This window comes from Rousettus aegyptiacus, unplaced genomic scaffold, assembly GCF_014176215.1.
Source record: "Rousettus aegyptiacus isolate mRouAeg1 unplaced genomic scaffold, mRouAeg1.p scaffold_m13_p_21, whole genome shotgun sequence".
Lineage (NCBI taxonomy): Eukaryota > Metazoa > Chordata > Mammalia > Chiroptera > Pteropodidae > Rousettus > Rousettus aegyptiacus.
Genome location: NW_023416297.1, coordinates 298,733 through 321,808, shown reverse-complemented (window position 1 = coordinate 321,808; position 23,076 = coordinate 298,733). Strand labels below are relative to the sequence as shown.

At 65.5% G+C, this 23,076-nt stretch overlaps 2 protein-coding genes across 13 annotated transcripts; both read right to left on the bottom strand.

Moving 5' to 3' along the window:
- Positions 1–1,589: 1,589 nt before the first annotated feature.
- TMEM121 (transmembrane protein 121) lies at positions 1,590–7,461 on the bottom strand. Of its 9 annotated transcripts, none has more exons than XM_016121521.2 (2): positions 6,481–7,461; positions 1,590–3,093 (listed from the first exon to the last, which is right to left on the bottom strand). In XM_016121521.2, the coding sequence occupies exon 2, from the start codon at positions 2,936–2,938 to the stop codon at positions 1,985–1,987; it is 954 nt and encodes a 317-aa protein (XP_015977007.1). In that variant the 5' UTR covers positions 2,939–3,093; positions 6,481–7,461; the 3' UTR covers positions 1,590–1,984. The 9 variants fall into 9 exon arrangements, with proteins under 9 accessions (XP_015977007.1, XP_015977005.1, XP_036094082.1 ...); XM_016121519.2 differs by lacking the exon at positions 6,481–7,461 and adding an exon at positions 5,520–5,741; XM_036238189.1 differs by lacking the exon at positions 6,481–7,461 and adding an exon at positions 5,109–5,190.
- Positions 7,462–14,842: 7,381 nt separating this feature from the next.
- Positions 14,843–21,087, bottom strand: TEDC1 (tubulin epsilon and delta complex 1). Of its 4 annotated transcripts, none has more exons than XM_036238175.1 (8): positions 20,347–21,081; positions 20,178–20,256; positions 19,662–19,858; positions 19,193–19,381; positions 18,021–18,119; positions 17,074–17,160; positions 16,490–16,657; positions 14,843–15,432 (listed from the first exon to the last, which is right to left on the bottom strand). In XM_036238175.1, the coding sequence occupies exons 1-8, from the start codon at positions 20,485–20,487 to the stop codon at positions 15,100–15,102; spliced, it is 1,293 nt and encodes a 430-aa protein (XP_036094068.1). In that variant the 5' UTR covers positions 20,488–21,081; the 3' UTR covers positions 14,843–15,099. The 4 variants fall into 4 exon arrangements, with proteins under 4 accessions (XP_036094068.1, XP_015976975.2, XP_036094069.1 ...); XM_016121489.2 differs by having other exon boundaries at positions 19,193–19,357; positions 20,347–21,077; XM_036238176.1 differs by lacking the exon at positions 17,074–17,160 and having other exon boundaries at positions 20,347–21,087.
- Positions 21,088–23,076: the final 1,989 nt, after the last annotated feature.

Genomic DNA, 23,076 nt, shown 5'->3' with positions numbered 1-23,076 from the left:
TAGCACAGGGTGAGTGGGGGCCTCCACTCCTGAACCGCAAACCCGAGACCCTTCCCGCACTCGCCCACCTTCTGGATATAGGCGCCAACACCCCAGAGCTTGCCCAGCTGGTGCCCCTCAGGCCGGCAGCCCCGCGAGGCCACCTGCCACGCACACCGGGCCACGGGGTCTGCTGGGCTCGGCGTCAGGACCTGTGGGCTGATGAGTGAGGGACGATAGCACGGCGCCAGCCCGCCGTCACAGGCCCCCGCAGGAAGCCAGGTCAGGGGGGCTGGAAGGTGGCCGGTACCCGTCCTATTCCCAAGGCACACCCAGAGGGCAGACGGTGAGCCTCCACCGACCGAGGCCCCTGGCTCGCAGCCCTGCACACGCGCCCGGCCGTGCTCCGGATGCTGGAGACAGCAAGGGACTCGAGGTGGGCGGGGTGGCTCAGAGACACAGCGGAAGGGCACGTGGGCCGTTAAACCAAGTCTGGTCCCTGCGCACAGAGGAGGAAGGTCGGCCTGCTCCCCAGCGCAGGCTCCTGCAGCCCGCGGAGCAGCGTGGGCGGGGCGGGGCCTGGGCGGGAACAGGGGCGTGGTCTGGGCGGGGGCGGGGTCTGGGTGGGCGGGGCCCTGGGAGGCTTTGGCGTGTGAGAGGGTTGGCTGCAGTCACTCTGTCGTCCCTGAGCACCTGAGGAAAGCGGTCGCGGAGGCCAGCAGGCTGGAAAGCAGGCACCTCCCAGAGGGCAGACCCCAGGTGACGGCGAGCAGGGACCGGGTCGAGAAGTGAGGGCTGCGTGCCAGTCCCAGAACTGCTCCCGATCCTCTCTCAGAGGACCGCTCTCCCTGACTCCCGTCCTTCGGGGAGCGGTTGGTTACAGACATTCAGGGGACAGCGCCCTGGGCCTTGCCCTGAGAAGTGCAGTGAGCACGTGCTTGAGCCACGGGGGTCCACAATGCTCTGCGCCCCCTGACGACCTGTGCGACCACCCCCGGTCATCGTGCACAGCACCCTCAGAGAGCCACTCAGCGGCCTCTCTGCAGATGCTATGAAACCGCCCTGAGCCTGCTGGGTGCCCAGGGTCACGGAACGAGTGGGGGCCAGGCGAGAGACCTACACACGGACGTCAGGGTGCGTCCTCTCTGCCCCACCAAGGTGCCACGTCACCCACCAGCTGCTGCGGACTCCACGCAGTCTGGGCCGCTGCAGGGCCCCGGTGACGTGGGGCCAGGCTCCGTGCTCCTGGCCCAAGGCTGCGATGGCCACCAGGGAGCAAAGCGGGAACCTGATCACACCTGGATTTCGACTGTCGTGGGCTGGAGGAGTCCTTGGGCCCAGGGGCAGAACCAGAGCCTGGGGAGATCTCTGTGCCTGAGGTACAGGGGCAAGGGCAGGGGCTGGCACACTCTGGGCAGAAGGGTGGCTTACGGTTCTCCAGAAGAGCAGAGATGGGGTGACGATAGCTCTGGAAGTTAGGATTGGGTGTCTTCCGGAGCCGTGGGCCCCACCTGGGAGCTCCTGAGCGCAGCCATCAGGGGCCCCCCACCCACCCACTCGCCCTCACCCTCTCCTCCACCCTCCCCCGAGAATCAGACAGGCAGCTCCTGAGCCTTTGGATACAAAACTGTAAACACCAGTCTTTAAAATGACAGAGGCCTCCTTGGCCCCAAACTCTGAGCCAGAAGCCCCCACCAAGGGACCCCGAGGAACCAGACTTCCGCCCCCTCTGTCCTCCCTCCATACCCAGGGCCAGCAGGCAGGGCAGGGCCCTCCCACTCCGCGCTGGGCCGCACAAACCGGCCCGCACGGGGCCGGGCTGGCTGAGCAGGACTGAGGTCCGTGGTCCCGCGGGTCCCTGAGACGGATTAGCGGCTGCAGGCCAGACGCTCACCGCGCCCGGCCCCGTGGGGAGCCCGCCCCCACCCCATCCCATGCAAGCTGCGCGCCCCACCGGCCAATGTCTCTGCGCCCCAGAGGAGTCCCCGGGACCACGCGGGCCCTGTCACGTGTCCAGGGCGTCGCGCGTGGGCGAGAGCCCGTGAGGGCGGCCGGGTGGGCAGCGCAGCGTCTGGGGCGGCGGCACGGAGTTGCGCTGCGGAGGAGGCTGCAGCTCCAGGGCGAGCGCGGGTGGCGGGAAGTCGCGCACCTGGCGGCGGTACTCGAGGAAGGTGCAGGCCTTGGTGGCGAGCGCCACCACGTTCTTGCCAACGAAGATGGCCGAGACGCGGCTGTCGCGGAAGAGCGCCATGTTGGCGGCGCGCGCCAGCACGGCCACCACGTTGACGGTGGCGAGGCTGAGCACGGGGTAGAGCATCATCTTTTGGGGCGCGATGTGCTCGCCCTGCATGCTGACCTCGCTGAGCGCCACGCACGGCAGCACGAGCAGCAGCATGTAGCAGTAGAAGAAGGTGAGGCCCTCGGCCCACAGCGGCAGCCCGGTGCGCGGCGGCTCCCACAGGTTGGCCTGCATGTCCAGCAGGTCCAGCAGGTCCAGCGCCACCCAGAAGAGGCGGCCGCGCAGGTCCTCGCGTTTGCGGAAGGTGCGCACGTACTCCATGCGGTCGAGCGCCACGAGCAGCAGGAAGAGGCCGGGCACGCACACCGACAGCAGCAGCGTCAGCGCCTTGCGCGCCACGGGGTCGGCCGCGCCCCGCCGCGCCGCCTTGTAGTTCTGGAAGATGAAGTAGAGCTTGATCTCCAGCACGAAGATGTAGAGGAACCAGAGGATCATGGCGTAGCCGCGCTTGGCCGTGCGCACCTCGGCGCCCACCCACACGGCCACATAGCGCAGCACCAGTAGGAAACACACGTCGCCCACCAGCACGATGATGCACACGCCGATCTTGCGCGGGCCCTGGTTCTGCTCCACCAGGTACGCGTCCATGACCGCCATGCTGCCCATGATCACGAGCGTGGTCAGGCACACGTGGCGCCGGTCCGGGGGCGGCAGCACCATGGTGGGCCGCCAGGGCCCGGACCTGGGCGCGCGCGGCCTCCACGCGAGGCAGGACGAGGCCCGGCAGCGGCGGCGCTCAGCCCGCGGGCATGGCGCACCCGAGTCCGTCCAGCCGCCCTGCGGGCGCCACCGCTCCCGGCCCGCGAGCTAGGAACCTGAGGAGACCAGAGGAGACAGAGTCAGGGTGCGGTGGGGGGCGCCCCCCCCCCCATCCGCGCGATGCGCCCGAGGCCTCTGTGGCACGCACATGCCAATGCGCGCCCCGGGGACCGGGAGCCGGCAGCGAGGCCTCCAGAGGGCGCTGCAGCCCCACCTGAGACCCAAGACCTCATTCCTGCCGCCGCCAGGAAGAAAATGGAACGGAAGTGGCTTCTCCCAGCCGCGCGCATCCTCGGGTCCCCAGTGGGTCGTCCCTGCTGGGCCCAAGCGGCCGTCCCTCCGGCTCTGGCGGCCTGGGCCCCACGCCCGAGCACGTTCCCGCGGGGGTTCCGGCGTCCCCTCTGCCCGCGCGCAGCGCTGGACCGGGAAGCGGCCTGCGCCCTCAGCTCTGCACGCTCCGGGAGTGCGGGAGGCCGGCGGAAGCCAAGGCCCCATCCTGAGACCCAGGTTTTCTGATGCAGGACTGACAGTCGGCCAACTCCTGAGAATTCCACCCTCCAGGCCTCTCCGGGCCTCCCTGCCCGGTGATTCAGTCTGCCTTGGGCCACCTTCCCCATGCATGTGAACCATTCTCTGACCTCTGCTCCCGCCCGGGGGGTTCCGCACTCACTGCCTTGGGAGGCTGGCTTCCGGGCCGCATCTCGGCCTTGGATACTCCCCTGCACCTGGCCGGCACACCCACACTGCCCAGCTCACTGCGAAGGGGCGGGCCCCTGCTCTCTCTCCCCTCCCCTCCCTGCCGCCTTCACAGCAAACTCAGGAAGCCCGCCCTGCTGTGCACCCGCCTCGCTGTGAGTCTCGCAGCCCCCTGAACCTCTCACCCTTGGCACTGGTTGTCATGGCTGCGCTCATTGGAGTCACACAGCAGGCTGTGAGGCCCACGCCTGGGCCAGTTCACACCCAGGGCATGATGGAGGCCTGCACATCCCCACCCACCCAGAAGTCACCTGCAGACTCGCTTCCAGCCAGCCCCCCACCCACCCTCCCCCTCACAGCACCCCTGGCCCCAGGGCTCTGTTAACTGCCCTATCTAGACGAACACATGAAACTTAATGTCATCCCTGATTGTGGAGCTAGCGCTTGGCCCGTCTCCCCTGACAACGCAGTCCCCACAGACCAGAGGAGGCCCTCCGACCAGAAGACCCCCACCCAGCACCCCACTCCCAGGGGACCTCTGACTGGTCTGAGCTCAGACACCTGGAGGAGAGGGTGCTTGGGGGGGTCATCCGCCTGTACCCAGACCCGCAGTTCCACAAGCTCCTCCCCACCCACACGCCCACCCTGTTCTCACCCCCACTGGGTGGACAGCCTTGAGGCAAGAAGCCCCCCACACACACCAGGGCCTCCTCTAGCTGCAGCCGCCGCCTGCGAATTTCCTTTCCCTCAGCCCTGGCCGGGCCGAACAGCCAGAGAGCTGCGGCACCCCTGGCCCCTTGCTCCGCATCCGCCCCACGGTGTGCTCGCTCCCTCGGCCACTCGTCATATTCCGGGTGAGGGCTGAGGGTGTCCGGCCTGACCCCATCCCACCCGAGCCACAGAGGGAGCCCTGGCCCTGCCCCCGGAAGCCAGGGCTGGCGGACCACCCCTCCCCCACTCTGCCCGGGCCTCTCCCTGGGACCCGTGCAGGCCCTGCCTGCTCTAGCTGTCCTGTGCCGCCGCGTGTCCCCCACACGCCCCTCCGCGCAGACCTCACAGACTCTGGAGCCCAGGGCCCCTCACCAACCCCCTCGCACGGGACCCCACCCAGAACCACCCTCTGTGCCCACGAGAGCGGGGAGGAAAGGCTGCCGCGCCCCCCGCCAGTCCCCACGGACCCAGGGCGGAGAAGGGGTTGGGCAGCCCCAGCAGGCGGCCTCTCTGCTCCTCGGCCCCACCGCGGGCTCCCCGGCCCAGGCCTCACCCCTGCAGCGCCGCCCCACATCCCACCTCCTCTGCAGCCGGCAGTGGGGTCGCCCAAGCCGAGTCCCCGCCCCGCTCGGCAGACGCCGCCGCCCGCCAGGCCCGCGCATACCCGCCGCGGCCAGATGCTGCGCCCCGCGGGCCGCCGAGCCCCCGCCAGGCCGAGGCTGCGCTCGTCCGCCGGGCCGCCGGGCCGCTGCGCCCCCGGTCCGCGCACCCCGCCTCCGCCCGAGGCCCCGCCCCGTGCCCCCCGCGCCCCGCCGCCCGCGGGGACGGGTCCAGCGCCCGTTGCCACAGCGACAGCACTGCGCAGCAGCGGCGCCCGGACCCGTGGCACTGGGAGCCGAGCTCCCCAGGTCCATGCGCAGGCCCGGGAAGTCTCCCCTCCACCGCTGCTCACCCACAGCCGGGAAACCGCCCCGAGGGCGCCTCAGTCCCGCTCGCGCCCTGAAATTCCGCTGCCGCCCCCCCCCCCGCCACCGCCAGCCCCCACCGGACCCAGGTCGCCCCCAGGGTGATTCACCTCGCTCGCGACAGGTGGCCTGGGGGCCCTCAGTCCAGCGAGCACAGCTCGGCTCTTTGCAGATGGCCCTCAGGACCTCGGGCGTGACCCGTTGGAACCGAACCAGAGAGGCGGCGGAGGCCCGGTGCCGCGCCCCAGAGAGGACCTGGGTCCGGATCGCTCCAGATTTCCTGGGCGTCTTCCGACAGGGGCAGTGGCGGCCCCCATCCTCTCCTCCAGCCACCCGGGGGGGGGGGGGGGCACCCGGGTTTTGGAGGGTCAGGCCCCGCCCTCACAGAGCCCCCACCCACACCCCAGTCTATGCACCCCCTGTGATGCAGGGCTGGAGAGCACCTGCTGCCTGTTTGGCTCCTCCCCGCAGCTGCTCGCACTTCCCGCTGACAGAAGAGGAGACCGCGGGTCACAGGGGCGAAGGGACCCAGCACCCCACAGACACAAAGCGCTGGAGCCTCACTGGCACCCAGGCCTCTGAACACTGAGGCTCTGAGCAGGTGCCTGGGTCCACACAGTTTACCCCATCTGCCACTCCCCCTGGGACAGGCTGCCCCCAGGCCACCCTGCCCATCTCTGCAGCATGTCCGTCCGCCCTCCCCCACCTCAGCCAAGGGCGAGCTCAAAGAAAAAAAACCTTCATGTCACAACCTGCAAGTCTGTCTCAGCACCCTGCGTAACACTCCAACAGCCGGCACCCAGTTCTTGCCTCCCATCCGGCAAGCCCTGGCCTCTCTGCCCAGCCTCCCCGTGCTCACCCTGCACCCCGTCCCGACCCTCCTTGCTGCATCCCCAGGCGGCGGCTGGGCCCAGAGCGGCTGGGACACTCTGTACTCCCTCGGCGGCTCCAGGGCAGAGCCTGCGCCCCTCCCATCTGCCTTCGACACCACACGGCCCTCTCCCTGTGTGCGTCTCCCCTCTTCTCGTAAAGGCACCAGTCATATCGGAAGGCCCACCTGAGTGAGCTCACCTTAACCTGATGACATCTGTAGAGACCCTATTTCCAGCTCAGGTCACTTCGGAGATGCCAGAGGGAGTGTCTCTGTCGCGGGCCTTGGCTTACTCCCTGAGTTATTTTTCAAGCACAATGTGCCCCTCAAAGCGGACTGCAGGAGCGAGCCGGCAGAAACAGCCGGACCCCCCAGAGACAGGAGCCATCAGATGCAGCCTGACACAGCGGGCTCACTGTGGCCCAAGACAGGGCGCCAGAAACTATGAACGTGACAAGGTAGATTGAAAAATAATAATAATAATAAAAACAAAAACTCAAACCCTCAAAAACACAATAACCAAAATCAAGACTCAAAGGAAAGATTAAGAGCAGATTGGACACCACTGAAAAGAGGCTCCGGGAGCTGCAGGGGAGGGCAGAGGAGCCTGGAGACGGGGCCAGAGGCAGAGAGCGCCACAGGCCGAGCCAAGCCGGAGCAGAGGGCGTGGCGAGAGCCCCAGAGGGCGTGGTCGGGGGTGCGCAAGGGGAAGGTGGCTGAGAGGCTTCTGTGCCTGGTGAAAGACACCAAGCCACTAATGCAAGTAGCCCAGCCTACTCCCAGCATTAAACAACAACAACAACTGCACACGTCCTATAAAACTGGTGAAGCCTAAGGCAAAGTCTTAAAAGCAGTCAGGAACAGAGCAGTCAGATGACCTCAGAAGGAGAGTCATCTGACGTTCAACGTCTCGGATGCGACAGCGGAAGCCGCAGACAGTGGGATGGTGGCTTCGGCCCTCCCGATGATCGCTGTGGTCAGCACGGTGGTCCCCAGAGATGTCCACGTCCTAATCTCCGAAATCTGCGAACAGATTGCTTTACACGCAAGTGGAACTTTGCCTGTGTGATTAAATTAAGGGTCTTGAGATAAGGGGAAACAGTAATATGAACGGGGCCCCTTTAACATGGAGCGGGAGCGGCCGCCCCGGAGGAACCGCCTTGCGGGTCACGTGCCTCGCCCCTTTGGCACGTTGAAACGGGGTTCTTAAAAATCCGCATTTCAGAGAACCTGTGTTGTCCAAGCGTTCTTTGCACATTTCATCAAGTTAGATCGGTGACATCTAAGTACAGTGACTAATGCCCTTATAAGGAAGAAGCCCACGCGATGGCAGAGGCAGAGGTTGGAGTGACGCAGCCGTCGCCCAAGGAGTGCCAAGGACTGCGGGCCACCGCCGAGACCTGGGAGAGGGGCTCGTGGCATATTCTCACGGAGACTCCCCAGAAGGGGCCCAGCCGCCCACACCTGGGGCTACGGCTTCTGGCCTCCAGGACTGAGAGAGAAGGGAAGGACGTCGCCGTGAGCCATTCGGTTTCCCCCTCTTGCATGTGGCCGTCCAGTCGTCCCACGCCCCTTGTCGAAAAGACCGTTCCTTCCCCCATCGGCTGGCCTGGGCACCCTCGCCGAAGACCAGTGGGCACGAATCCAAGGGTCACGTCTAGGTCGCCAGCCTGTCCCACTGGTCTGCACGTCTTCCTCCGCCTGAGCCAGTCTCGACTACTGTCGCCTCTCAGTGAGGTTTGAAATTGGGAAGTGGGAGCCCTCCGGCTGTGTTCTTTTTTGAGAGTCTTTTAGCGGTTCTAGATCCCTTGTGTCTCTACATGAATTTTAGGATCAGTCTGCCAATTTCAAAAAAAAGGCCACCTGGGATTTTGATAGGGATCGCACTGGATCCGTGGACCGTTTGGTGATGAAACGAGATGTCTCTGCATTTACTCGGGTCTTTTCAGGTCTCTTCGACAACATTTTGTGGTTTTCGGAGCACACGTTTCGCACTGCTTTCGTTAGATTTACACCGGAGTATTTTATTCTTTGCGATGCTGCTATAAGTGGGATCGTTTTCTTGGCTTCCTTTTCGTATTGCTCATCGCTAGTGCCTAAAAACACGAGGGACTCCGTGGCTTGGTCTTGTATCCTGCAACCTCGCCGGACTCATTTATTAGTCCTGATATTTTTTCGATGGATTCCTCCGAATTTTCTATGTACGGGATCACGTCAGCTACAGACAGACATCTTTCCTTCTTCCTTTCCAATCCGGAAGACTTTCGCTTCTTTTTGTCGCCTAATCACTCTCCAGACACTGTTGAATATGAGCAGTGAGAGGGGACGTTTTTGCTGCGCTCCTGATCCTGGGGGGGTCGAGATGGGGTCGGGGGAGGGCCCGGTCTCCCCCACTGAGCGCGATGTCCGCAGGGTCCTTTGCCAGGTTGGGGACTTCCCTTTCTGCTCGTGGTGCTGAGTGTGGCCCATTTATTTGAGCTGAGGTACGACGGTGATTTCAACAGAGAAAGAACAATGTTTTCACCAGTTCAATATCTGTATGCAAAAAGAAACCTTCCTCCTAAACCTTACGTCACCTACAATGTTTAATACAAAATGAGTCATTAAATATGAAACTATAAGACTTCTAGAAGAACACGTGAACGATCTTCACGACCTGCGACCGGGCAGAAATTTTTTAGACAGGACGCCAAAGGCGCGGTCCGTAAAGGATGAACCGACGCCCTGGACACAGCGATGAGAACTCCCGCTCCGAGAGCCAGTCACGGCCGGGAGGCGTGTCTCGCCGCATCGCTCCCACGCAGAGCAGGCGTGTAAAAGCTCTTAAAAATCATGACTCTTTGAACTGACAGGTCACCAAAACGGACACATGGACGGCGAGCCAGCTCACGCCTCACGCGGAGCTGTTCGCCGTTAGGCAGAGGCGACTTCCCACTGACGAGACACCGCAGTGGCCGAGCGTCGGCACCTGTTGGGCGCTGCGGGCGCACGGGGCTCAGAGTAAGGCAGCGGGTTTAGGCCCAAACGCGGTAGCGAGTCCGGCGACCCACGTGCGTGGGAAGAGTCGGTCAGGAGACAGACGCGTCCCGTGTGTACGAGACAGCCAACACCGTGCACAGAGAGGAGGAAAACAGCGCAGAGGAGGCACGGACGCGAGCCGAGCGCACGCCGGCGTGAGCCCCAGGTCCGCGGAGGCGCCAGGTGCGTGTGATAAAGGCCCTTCTCCCGGAAGCCGTCACAGCCCCGGCCTCGCGTGCACCCGGGTGTGCAACACACAAAATTCTTGATGTAACAAGGCAGAAAGCGAAGTCGGGCACTAGAAGGAGAGCAGGCAGGCCCGCGGCACAGAAGGGGCTACGTCCGGCTGTGACTCACAGGACAGGATGCCCCAGGTGGCACCAAGGAACTGCACACACCTGCCCAAGCCACTGGCCCGAAAAGCAAGTGTCAGAAGTGTCGGGATAAAATCATGTTGATTTTCTCCAAACACAAGACAATTCAGCTCGTCGCAAAGAAAGATAAGCAGGAAGAAAACGTGTTCGCAAGTTAAGAAACACACTTCTCAGTCAGCCTGTGCGTCGAGGAAGAGCTCGCTCGCTGAGGGCGGGTCGGGGCGAAAAAATGTGAAAAGACGGGGGCGGAGGGCGCGGGCTCCTCGCTGTCACAGAGCGGTGGCCGCCGGGGACGGGCTGAGCGGGCGCCAGCCCTGCGTGCGCCGGGGCCGGATAACCGAGGCAGGCGTCCGTGTCAGCGGAGACGCCCCGGCAGCACCGAGCACACTGAGACATGTTCTCCAGGACCCCTTGGAGAAACGACTGGTGTGGGGACCGAGGCAAAAAAAAAAAAATCCAGATGAGCCTCAGGTATCTGTGGCTCCAAAGCCGAGAACTACCTAGGGCGTGCGGATGTTGAAAGGCCGGGAGTGCGCGAGGGGCTTCGCCGGCCACGTGGGGGCCGCGCGGGCACCACAGTGGCAGGGCGGGCGGCGGCCCTTCAGCGCCACAGGAACTCCGGGGGGGGGGGGGGGGCAGCGCGGCGGCTCGGCGCTCGCACGGCTGGGGCATGGCGGCCCGGCCGTCGCCCAGAGTGTCACCAGCAGGCGCATGTCTGATTCGGGAGGGGACGCGGACACAGAGGGGGCCCCCCGCAGAGTGCTCCTCAATTGTCGCTGTTCAGTGGCCATGGCGCGCTTTTTCGTTAACGCTGCAGCGAGGAAGCCGGCGAGGGCCGTCGCCCAGGTGCGGGGATTCAGGGGCACCCGTGGCCGGCAGCGTGTCCGGCCGCCCCGCGGGCCAGCCGTCCTCCTCCCCGGGACGCCTCGATCACAAGGAAACGCGGCTGAGGGACGCTCCACGAGGCGGTCCGGTCGCGAAGGCCGAGGAGACTGGAGAGCAGCGCGCGCGGAGGGAAGGAGACCGGGGACAGGCGGCGGCAGAGGCACCAGCGCGGACCGTGAGGCCGGCCTCGGGACCGCGGGACTCCGGGGGGCCTCGGGGCCACGGGGCCCCTGCAGCGTGAGGGCGACAGGCGTTCCGCCCGGGGCCGCCCTCGCGGCGCAGACGCCCACACACACGGATCTTCACGGAGAGGGGCGTGCCGCGTGCCCGTCCCACGTGCAGGTCACGCGCCTGCCGACGACCGGGCGCTGTGGGGACTCCTTCTGCGGGCTCCATCGGAAATTATTTTTTAATGAAGACTTGTAAAAAACCAATAAATGTAATTCTTTACATTAACGAATTAAAGGGAAAACATAATTATATCAATAGATGCAAAAAAGGCATTTACTAGGATTCAGTAGCTGTTCATGACTTATTTTTAAAAAAAGAACCCTCAGTGGACTGAGAACAGAAGGGAAATTTTAACCTAGTAACGGTGAGTTGAGTCAAACGCTCACTTTGAGCCGGAGCAGGGCCGGGTGTGGCGGAAGTGGCAGCCGGATCAGGGAGGAAAGGGCCCGTCTGCCCCCAGGCGGTGCTGGCCTCCCGCCTCTCACCGCCTAAGGAGCTGGGCTCAGGGCACGGAGCCCTCGGGCTCAGGAAGAAGCGGCAGAAGGAGAAGGAGGAGCATGTGAGCTTGCACAGGGAAGTGCTTCTTGAAGAAAACGTCCGTTGTAAAAACCAAGGGGCAAAACAACTGCGAACTTGGTCAAAACAAAGTTTAGGTTTTCTGTTCAGCAAGGGAAACCACGAGATGACGGAGCAGAGATGTTTATCATGAGTAACATGATGATGTTTATCAACGAGATCGTATCTCAGATGTTCAGAGTCCCTGCAAAGCCGTGCTCAGGAGACGGCAGTCCCGGAAGACCAGTGACTGTGGCGCTCGGGGAGGCGACGGCGGGGGCGGCGGGGGCGGCGGGGGCGGCGGGGGCGGCGGGGGCGGCGGGGGCGGTGGTCTGCAGACCCGGAAGCCGCAGAGCGTGCTGCGTGGGAGCAGGTGCTCGCTGCGGCGTCCGCCACACAGGAGGCTGCTCGGCGCCTCCACCTGCACGCCTGCGCGGGCGGGAACACACAGGGAGCTGGCGGCGGTGTGGACATCCCGAAGGCCAAGAGAGCAGGGCCGTCAGGAGAGCCGGGGCAGCGGGTGCCATCCGCGGGCCGCGAGGGGCATCCAGTGGGTCTGGGACGCCGTCCACCGGGTAGCCGCGGTGGTCAGCTGTGCTCACGGCGGCGAGGCCGGAGCGTCAGAGCTAGGTGGGGAAACACGCGCCACAGTAGTCGGCGGCGGTTCCCTGGCACCCCAGGGTGTCCTAGCAAACTCCCGGGCACTACACGGTATTCTTCATCTCTGAGGGAAACAGGAATACACAACGCGCCAGGCGCTTTGTGAAGAAGTGGGCTGAGTTCAGAACTTCGGCGCTGAGCCACGTGGCCTTCCCTTCCGATACCTCTTCGCGAAGGTGGTTTTACAGCAATGGCTGTGACAAAGAGCAGCGCCAGGCAACAGTCTCCGTGCATCAGGTGACCCAGGTGGCAGTGCCCACTAGTAAAGGTTAGAAAGACGTGCGGGATCTGAGAGTGGCAAACGTCCTATTAACAAGTAATTGTAGCTGTTGAAGAATTAAGTTTTTTCTTAATTTGTGTGTGATTGTTGGTTTGTTTTTTGCTTTTTTTCTGAACCGCTCCTAAGTCATTAGGATATAAACGCTTGTTGCCAGGCCCGCCAAACAGCACTGGCAGGTACTTCCTTTGTTGGAGGGGCACTGTGAAGGGTCACTGAGCCACCAGGACCCCGGGTGCTGAGAGCAAGCAGGGCCTCTGAGCCCACCAGCCCAGAGAGCAACACCAGGGTCTCTGGGGGCCTCACAGCATGTCCATCAGGTCCACGTTTGCCTCCTGACTGTCTAGAGAGCGATAGAACTAAACCACGAAGAGGAGCACCTGCACCCCCAAGCTCACCACAGCACCCGGCACAGTGGCCAAGAGCCGGAAAAGACTGGAGAACGGTGTCCACGTGTCCACGGCGGGTGCTGGACCAGCGCGTGTGGTCCACCCACTCAGTGGACCACGACCCAGACTTCCAAAGGATGCACATCTGACACCTGCTACGACATGGGTGGGCCTCGAGGACATCATGCCAAGTGAAATAAGCAGTCACAAAGGGACACACGCTGTGTGACACATATGAGGGCCACAGGAGTCAGGCCCACAGAGGCAGGAAGCAGGTGGTGGTGCCGGGGCCGGGGCGGGGGTGGCGGGGCCTTGGCGAGCCATGGGGCAGAGGATCGTTTTGGGAAGCTGGAAAGTCCTGGAGGCCTGCGTCGCAGCAATGTGAATACACTGCACCCTGCTGAACCATACACTCGAAAATGGTTAGCATGGAAAATTTAGCGTTATGTGTTTTTTACCACAATTTTTCAAATTATCCTTGAATGTAGAGGGAACGACCTGGGATTGTAAATGAGAACATACACGAACCAGGAGCCAGAGCTCAGAAGCTCAGCAGCCATCCCGGGCCCCCGCGCCCCTCCCCACTGCCGCCCGCCCCCACCTGCTGCCCCTGCCCACACTGTACCCCACAGGCGTCTCGCCGAGCCTGGCTCTGCACCCAGAAGCCCAGGGCCTTTGGGGGTGAGAGGTGCCCCACCCAGCTCAGGAGAAGCCCCCAGGTCCCTGCCCACCGCACCCTTCTCTCTGGGTCATTGCAGCCCCCACAAAGTGCCCCGTTTCCTCTGCCTGCTCCACCCTCCCCGACCAGACACTCATTGTCCTCGTCCCCCTTCAGGCCTCTGCTCAGATGTCCCTCCACCCTCCGACAGGCTCCTTCTGACCACCACCCGGTTCATCACCTCGACTCCTGCCCGGCTGTCCGCAGCAGGCCACCTGTTAAGTGCCATTTGTGTACAGTCTGCTGTCCCCGCAGAGCGGGATGTGGCACTCTGCCTTGCTCCCGGCCTTGGGACTGGCCCGCGTTAGGCACCTGGGGCGTCCTGGCTGACTGCCGAGTCAGGGAACAGCCACGCAGGGCCAGGGAGGGAGGGAGGCCGGCTGCAGTCAGGGGCCAGGACTCTGTTTGGGACAAGTGCTTGGGGGCTGATGTGTGCTTGCAGGGCCGGAGGCCAGGGCCACAGCCACAGGTGAGGAGGCGGGTGGAGGCAGCTGCAGACCAAGGCCACCAGCTGTGCCCCAACAACCAATTTCTCTCCTAAATGCTGCTGAGAACTGCTGCTCCCCACCACATCCCCAAATCTGGACACCAGGGCCCACTCAGGTGTCCAGTGCAAGTGTAGGCTGCAGGGGAATCTGGTAGGGCCATGGTCCTGACTCAGCTAGCCAGACACTGCAGCCAAGCCAAGGTCAGACCAAGGTCAACCTGAGATGAAGCAGGGGAGGAGCCGGCCAGTGGGCACAGCAGACAGCAGGCTCACTTGAGGGACCTGGGGGGTGGGGAGCCCCGTGGGAAGCATGGGCACTGGCCCCATGAGGACAGGAAGGGAGAACCCCCTGGCCACCTGCCTGGCCTGGCCGGTGCTCCTGAAGCCTGCACCCACCAGACCCCAGACTGACCAAGGTGCCACTGACCCAGCACAGCCCGGGCAGGCAGGAGAAGCCGATGAGCAGGACCTCGCAGGGGCCCAGGAGGCCCGGGGCTGGCAGTGGCCACCGGGGCCTGAGCTGGCCGGAAGTAGAAGGCAGCGCAGGGGCCCTGTGGTCTGCCCAGCAGCAAGTCAGGATTCTGCTGCCCCGGGAAGAGGGGCCGAGGCCGCCCATGCCGCCCGGGGAGAGCTGGGAGCTGCTCCCGCAGCTGGGCACGCCACACACAGATGGCTTTGTCAAGGCAGCCCCGCCCACCAAGTGGTCTCGGGGACAAAGCCCCTCTGTCCACAGCGGCCTCCCCTCAGCCCTGGGGCACCGCCCCCCGACCCCCACTGTGCCCTGGTGTGCAGGCACGGCCCAGGTGGTGCAGGGGGGAGGCTGGACGGGGTGCAGGGGCGTACAGGGCAGTCCCACCCTGGGACCGGTCACGTCTCTCCCTCCACCCCTGGCACCCCTGGCCCAGCCCAGCCTTGACCACCGCTGCCCAGGGTCCCCTTCCCACTGCCGTCCCCAGACAGACACGGAATGAGGTGGCGGAGGGAAGGCTGGCAGCCCGGCCTCTGCATGGAGGCCTCCATGCTTTATTTCTGAGTCCTTGCTGGACCCTGAGAGCCCATGGCCACCACACTGGACATGTCATGACCTCTTCAGAGGGGACAGCCCCTGCTGTTAGCCACGCGGCTGAGCTCTATCCACAGCAGAGACAGCCGGGGGCCACAGGAGGTGCAGCACCCGGCTCTGCAAACGTCAGGCCCCCCGCCCAGGAGGGCACGGCCACGCCCCTCAGCGTCCAGGTGGCGGGATCCAGATGAGGCCGGGCGCAGCTCCCGCCAGCCTGGCCAGCTCCTGCCGGCACCGTCCCTGTAGCTGGCACAGTGTCACCTCCAGGCAGGCCTCCTGGCTCCTCAGTGCCCCAATCACCTCGGCGGCCCGCAGGCCAGGGCCCGCCAGCAGCCCAGCCTCACTCCTGACCAGCCGGTGGGGCCCGTGGGGCCCGTGGGGCTGGGCCAGGCCCCCGCCTCGCTCCCAGGCCTGTCGCAGAGCTGCCAGCTCCTGTGCCACGGCCTCCTGTGTGGCCCGCTGTGCGGCGTCCCAGTCAGGGCCCTGGCCTCTGACCTGCAACAGAAGTTGGCCACTTGTGAGCCAAGGGCGGCCGCGCCCCGCCCAGACACTGGCCTCGGGCGCCCTGGACGCTCACTGGGCCCCAGCGGCCTGCAGTCCCCATGGCCCCCCAAGAAGCAAAGGCCAAGCCCAGGTTACTCCAAGGCCCGGCCCTTCCAGGCCCTGCCTCTCCCTTGCCAACCCAGGAACCCCAAACGGCCGCCAAGGTGCCCCGGGATCAGGGCTGACAGCCAGACTGCTCCATGGACCGCCCAGCTAGGCTCACTGGGGTGGGCGCGGTGGCAAGGCCTGGCGGCTCCCAGTAGGCCAGGTCCCTCGGGGCCCAGCCCCAGGGACACCCATCCTCAACCCCACATGCCACTCCAGGGTTGGCCCAGCCTCCCACCTCCCACTGCCAAATGGGAGGGGTGGGCATGGGGACCAAGGCCACCTGTGGTCCGGCACAGGCAGGAGGAGACGCTACACCCTACACCTGCGCTGTCCCCAGAGAACCGCCCTAACCCTGACTCGGACCCCTGGGCTCTGCTTGTCACGCCAACAACCTGAGGTGTGACGACTGCCAGCCCCACGCCTTATGAGAAGTCCCCTGCAGATGTCAGCTGTCACCGCCAGAGCTGAGAGGGGCCTGAACAGCAGCCGGAGTGGGTGGCTCAGGCCCCTCAGAGACCCCCTTGTTCCTCGGGGCGCCCCGGAGATGATCCGGGGAGAACCGGGCCCACCAGACTGTGAGGAGCTTCAGAAGAGCAGGCCCCCCAACGGCCACGCCCACAGCTAGGAGCGGTGCCTGCCCCAAGGGGGGGCGGGGCCCTGCTCAGGCGGGGCGGGGACTTCGTGCATGGCAGCTGGCAGGGACAACCTGAGGATGCCCCCAGGAGGCCAACGGACCCCAACGCGGAGCTTCCAGCCGCTGGGGCGCCCCCCCCCCCCCCCCCGTGCAGCCCCGGGCCCCACTCCGCTGCAGTCCAGCCCGCGAGCCCCGGCCACTCGGATCGCCGCGTGTCAGCCCCGCTCCCGGCCGCAAAAGCAGCCACATCAGAGCCCCGGGCCTCACCCTGGCTGCCCAGGCCGCCCGCCGGGCCTCGGCCGCCGCCCGCAGCTCCTCCTGCAGGGCCCGCAGCTCCCACGCCAGCAGCGCCAACTCGTCGGCCCTGTGCTCCTGGGCCCCGGGCACAAACGCGGGCTGCGAAGCCTCTGGGGGACAGGCGCCCAGGACAGTGTCCTGCAGAGAGAGACCCACATGGGAGGGCAGGCGGCCGCACAGCCCTCAGCGCCATAGCCCAGACCCCCAGCCAGCGGGGACAGATGCCCAGGGCAGTGCCCACCCCGGGTCACACGGCAAGCTGGACGGCTACCATCACGCAGGAATGGAGGCCAGGGAGGCACTGAAGCCAGTCTTCTGGAAGGCCGAAGACCACTGAGAAGTCTGGGCACCCCGGGGGCTGGGCACGATGGAGGGGGGGCCCTGGATGTCTGGAAGGAGCCCCAGGCTCAGAGCTGCAGGCCTGAGTGCAAAGCTGTGTGGCCTGAGTCTCCACTCCCTGTCCCCCGGGAACTGGGAGGCCCCACTGCCGACCCAGGGGTCCCGCGGTCAAGATCCAGGGGGGCAGGCGGGGAGGGCGGGAAGGGCAGGCTGACCATCCACTGCCAGAAGACCGGCTCCCTGCGGCGCCACTCCAGGGCGGCCTCCAGGCGTGCATTCTCCCTCTCCAGCCTCTGCAGCAGCTGCGACCGACCACATGGCAGCCAGCCGTCAGACCCAGTCAGGCCCAGTCAGGCCCAGTGCTGCTGCCAGCCCCAGCCGAGCACTCTGCCCCAGCACAGGCCAGCCCCGCCTGCCGGCCCCACGCCGGCCCCGGCTGCGAGTGCCTAGGGGCCAGGGCTGAGTCCAGGCAGGCTCTGACTCGGGACCTCCACCCCACACCCCTTGCTGACTGGGGTGCCCCCGGAGACTGCCAGCAGATGGGGCAGGGGGGCCCCTCCCCTGTAACCTGGGAAAGCCCAAAGGCAGGGCGGAGGGTGCACGGAGCGCAGCTGGGAAGTGGTGCAGCCCTTGGCCTGGGCACACCCCCGCCCAGCACCCACAGCTCGCCCCTGCGCCTGCAGAAGGGTGCGTGCCCCCAGGGGGCCGGGGCTGGCCGAGGCACCGCCCCACCCTTCATACCTGGGGCCCTGCATCAGCCTTGGGAAGCAGAGGCCACACAAGCCTCAAGCCTGAGCCCTCCTGCCTAGCCAAGCATCCCCAGGACTGGGCGGTGCCGACCTCACACTCTGAACAGGCCAGAGCCCAACCCTCAGTTGACTGCCAGCCCTGGGCCTGTCCTAGGACCCCGTGGCCAGAGAGTGTGAGGCATGCTGGCAGGCACCCATCACTGATGACACCTGCATGAGCTCGAGGTGCCGACACCACCGGCTCAGACGCCGCACTGATCTTCCTGAATCCCAGAGCCCTCCCCGCCTGCTGCCAGCCCGGCCCAGACACCTGTGCCCCTAGGCCCTGCCCGTGCCGGCCACGTGCGCACACACACAGCTCAAAGGCCAGGTCCTCCTCCAAGCCCCTCCCACCTCGGGCGACCAGGCCTCACCTGCCGGCCGTACTCTGGGTCCCTCAGCAGCTCCGTTTCAGTGATAGACAGGTGGCCGAGACTGCGGTCGCTGTGACAGCCGTGAGTGTATGAGTGGATCTGAAATGGGCAGCACAGAGCCCCGGCTGAGCAGGCAGATGCCTCGCCCAGCGCTGGGCAGAGGCCTTCGGAGCCCAACTTACAGATGAAGGAACAGGGCTGAGAGGGCCTCGCCGAGGCCATCCAGGGCAGACAGACCCAGCACCACCGGGGGCCGGCCCAGGGCCTGCCATCGGCCCCTGCAGAGGGACAGGCACTGGGCAGCGTTCTCCACAGCCTCCCCATCCCACCCAGCTCCCGGGGTCTGGTGGGGGAGGACAGGGGCACCCCTGCTTCCTTCTCCCCTCAGTTCGTAGAGTGCCAGGCCCACACGGCGGGAGAAGCAGCCTGTGGACAGGCTAGGAGGTTCAGTGGGGCCGTGGCACAACAGAGTGACCTGCCTGGGCCTGCGGGAACAGAGGGCTCTGCAGCCAGGTGACACCGGAAGGCAGCACAGAGGTTAACAGGTGGCCATGTCCCATGCAGGAGGAGTGACTGGAGCCAAGGCCAGACAACAGGGAGTGAGGCCTGCCGAGCAAAAGACCCTCTGCCAAGGAGAGAGACGCGAGGGGGGGGGGGCAGTTCCTAGCACCAAAGAGCCTTGTACTGGAGAGAGCCCGTGGTCACCTGCTCAGCCACCTCTCAGCCAAGACCTTGCACTGGGCCTGTGGACACCTGTGCTAACCAGTAGGCCCTTATCAGCCTTTAGGAACCCCACGGGAGCTGCCCACGGCCCACCAGCCCATATCCAGGGTGTTGTGGGAGAAGGGGAGCCCATCTCACTGCTCAGTGACACAGAGCCTGAAACCTCCAGTGACTTCTGGGGACAGGACGGCCGAGCCCGCAGGCTCCCTGCCAAAGGGATGCCCAGCCCCACCTGTCCTGGGCCCCTCCTGGACCACCGGGAGCTCTGGGCTCTGGCTCCAAGCCATCCCAAGGCAGTGCCCAACCAGTCAGCCCCCAGCTAGGCCTGGGAGGCCTACGACAGGCCAACCGCCAGGGCACCAGCCCAGTCAGGGCCTCGATGCACAGGCCACAGTCGGCCTGGACCACAGGGTAACTGCCCCCTGGCGGACAATTCTCAGTGGCGCTACCTTGCCCAGGAGGGCGCACTGCTCCTGCTGACTGGCCATCAGGCTTCGCCACCGGAAACGCAGCTTTCCCATCAGCCACTGCAGGTGGCGCACATCCACGCGGCCCGCACAGCTGTCTGCTTCCACACGGGGCGCCGGGCGTCCAGGGCTGGCCAGGGCCTCACACTGGAGGGGGACAAGGGGTCGGTCCTGCTCCCACACGGCAGCGGAGACCCCAGAAGGTGAAAGAGAAAGGAGGCCCCTAGGAGTAAGAGCCTTGGAGTCCACAAGGGGCCAGAGCCTTGGGCACACACCCACACTGCCCTGGAGTAGAGGCAGGGCCTGGGGGGCCAGGACAGGGAGGCCAGTATAGGCTGAGCCCTCCAGTCCTCACCAGGGCGGCCAGGATAGCAACGCTGATCCCCACAGGGCTGTCCTCGTGGGTCTCGCAGGCAGCACCCAGAGTCGTGCGGCCTTACCCCACACCCACCTCACATGCAGGCATCTCATCGCCCAGCCGAACGCAGGTCTGGGCCAGCAGCCGCTCAAGCAGGGCCCCGCCGGCCAGGAGCCAGGAAAGGGCCAGGAGCAGCTCGCGGCTACCCTGGGAGCCATCCTTGGGGAACTGAGCCAGCCGGGGGTAGCCCTGTGAGCGCAGCGCAGACTTCACCCAGCGGGCTTGGACCTCTGCGGGTAGGAGACAGCCAACTCAAGGGGCCGCACATTGGAAGTGACACCAAGACCCCTAAGGGACCCTGGCAAGAACCCCTAGCAGAGTCCCAGGGGCGTTGGAACTTAACCAGGATGAGGGGGCAGGGCTACCTGGGGGCGAGGCTCGGGAAGGTGGGCGGGGACAGGGACTACAGGGAGTGAAGCTTACCGGGGACGGGGCTAACAAGGCCGGTTTAGGCCTGAGTGGGCGGGGCCAGTGATTGAGCGGGCGGGGAATAGCGCCAGGGGTGGGGCTTAGGAGGGAGGTGGGGCTTGGAGGGGAGGTGGGGCTTACCCGGGCTGAGCGAGGCTGAGGCGCTGTCAGCTCGCAGCTGCGAGAGCACGGAGAAGAGCAGCTGCCAAAGCGCTGGGGCCTGCGAAGGTCAAAGGGCGGCGGTCAGCGTGCCTGCCGCCTCCCTGCGTCTGCTCGAGACCCCACTCAGCCTGCCGCCCCGCGGCCTCACCGCCTCTGGACGGTCGAACTTGGCGCGGCGGAAGGTCTCGGGGCTGGGCCCGGCTGGCAGCGCCCGACTCAGCGCGGCGATAGCCTCGGGCAGCGCCCCGGCCGCACCCGCCCGGTCCGCCCGGTGCCGCCGCCGCCCCATGCGGCCAGCACCAACCTCGCTCGATCGCGCGCCACCGCCGGCGGGCCCCCGCGTCCAATCGCCGCGCCGGTGCCGCCTCTGCTGCGCCCGCACCCAATCCCCGCGCGGGCCGGGCCACGCTCCGACACCGGCCAATGAGCGGTGCACCCGGCCTCAGAGCCGCCCGCGGTGTCGGTTGTGGAGGCACTTCCGGTCTAGTGGGGACCAATCGGCGCTGACAGCTCCGCGGGCTCAGCCCTCTACGGCCCAATCTGACCGCTCTCTGCGGCGACACCGAACCCCGCTGGTCCAGACTTGCCCCTTGCACCGAATGGCAGCCTAGCAACCGCGGGAGAGTCTGCGGCCAGGCTCGGGGAGCTCCAGAGGTCCGGAGAGCCGCGCCGCGGGCCCACGGACCCCAGGGGAGACCCTCCTCTTCCGCGAAGCCATTTCTGGCCTGGCCACCAGGGGGCGCCAGGACCCCTCCCTCCGCGCTCCAGCCCGACCCCTCCGCTCGCGGGCGCGTAGCTCCTCCCGGAAGGCCAGTGACTCCACCGTAACCTACATCTGCAGACCCACAGCCCAGCCTCTCCCGCCCATCCTGTCTGACCAGCCCCGCGCCCCCAGCCTCTCTCTGTCCCGCACCCTTAGCTTCTCCCCGCCATTGAAGACGGTCTTCGAAGGAACATTTGGAGAGCAGCTCGGCGGTTCTTTCAGAGTTAGACACACGCTTAGCCTACACGCACAGTGCCAGCCCCGGAACCTGTGAGAGCTGTGCTCGCGGACACGGAAGTGCAGCGCAGCCTTGCTCAGAACAGCCCAAACGAAAGGACGCGAAGGCTGCTGGCTGCGCAGTAAGCCCACCCAGTGGGGTGGTGGCCGGCGACAGCCCGCGCCACTGACATGTGCCCCGCACGGCCGCGGCTCTGGGTGCTGTGGTTGTGTGAGACCTCCAGAGAAGCAAATGTGTAGGGACAGAGCAGGTAGCAGTGGCCTGGAAAGCGTCCAGGACTGGGCAGTGACAGCAGGTAGGCGTGAGGGAACTTCTGTGGGTCATGAGTCTGGAACTGGATCTGCAGAGTCTGTGAATTGGTTACAGCCGTAGGATGTGCTCTAGTGAATTTCATGGCATGTACACTGTGCCTTGAAGCTGTAAAGAAGACAGAGAGGGGAGAGGAGAGGGAAAGAGAAAGAAATCCGTCCCGGACGCCAGCCCTCCCCGCCTCGGCCGGTCGGATCAGATGCCCACGTCCCTCCCAGTCCTCACCTCTGCCACTCGCCTCCTCTCAGGCTCAGCCAGCTCCTCACCCATGTCCCCCCATGACCAACCTCCTCCTCCCCAGCCCCCCACAGTGCCCCTGGGTCGTCCGCCCCAGCACCCTCATCTGGAACAGCCATTTGTCATCTGCGGCCTCCACGGAGCTGCAGTGGCCACCTGCTGGCCCGCTCGCTCACCTCCGGGCGCCATTGCTGCCTGCTCCTCCTGGCCCTTACCCCTCCCCTCCGGGGTTCGCTTTTGGCTCGGGCTAGGACCAGCACAGAGGCCTCTCTGCCACCCTCCTTGCAGCCTTCAGAGACCATGTTTTCTCAGCCCACGTGTGAGAGCTGTGAGGGCCTGGCCGACCCTCTCATCCAGCAGGCGTCGGCTCTCTAAGCACTCACCTGAAGCCGCCCCACCTGGACTGAGCTGGGGTGGGGCAGGATGCGGAGTGGGTGTGGGGAGAGGGCAGGGCAGGTTGTCTGTGCACCCACTGCCCACTCGGTGTGTCCTGGCCTCTACGCCACTACTGTCCACCGAGGGGCCTGGCCTTCGCTTAGCGGTCTCTGCTCCCTCCTCCCCACTCCAACCCGTCTGTCACCAAGAAGCCTGCCAGCTCCCAGCTCATGGAATTCCATGAATCACCCAGTCCCTCTTACACACACCCACACACTCCCAACACGACACACTGCCTTTCAGCCCCCACGGCCAGTCCAGCTCGGGCCTGCAGTAAGGCCTCCAAAGTCCTGGCGCAGGGGCCAGGCCATGTGCTAAGCTACGATGACCTGTCTGGGTTCCTCAGGTCAGCAGCAACCTGGGAGGGGCCATGTCCACCTGGGCAGAGTGCTAGGGGTGGGATGGGAGGGCGAACGGGGAGAGCTCTGAGGGGGGAGGGGGGCCAGTGAGTCTGCAGCTGCAGCTTGAATTGACACAGAAGTTTCCAGAAAGTTCCCAGCCATCGCTTCACAGCCAGTCCTCAAATGCCCCATTTTTGGCAACCAGCCACTTGGGAGTCCCTGGGCACAGGGTGGGGACAAACAAGGGGCGATGGTGTCCAGACGGACACCCCCGCAGAAGCACGGCTGGCCGAGCCTAGTGGGATGGGGTGGGGCTGGGGACCGTGTTGGGGCAGCAGGAAGTGGGGAGGACCGGCAAGGACTCCCCACCACAACTCCCCTGAAGTTCAAAAACGGAACCAGTGTGAGCTCAGCTGACCACCGCACGGCTGGCCTTCCTGCTGCTGCCCTGCCGTGCCCTGTGCTCCCGCTGACCCGTCAGACCTCCCCTTGCCCAGTGGGCTTGGGACACCCGTGGGTCTGGAGCTGCAGAGCTGAGCCTCCGTGGGGCCATCC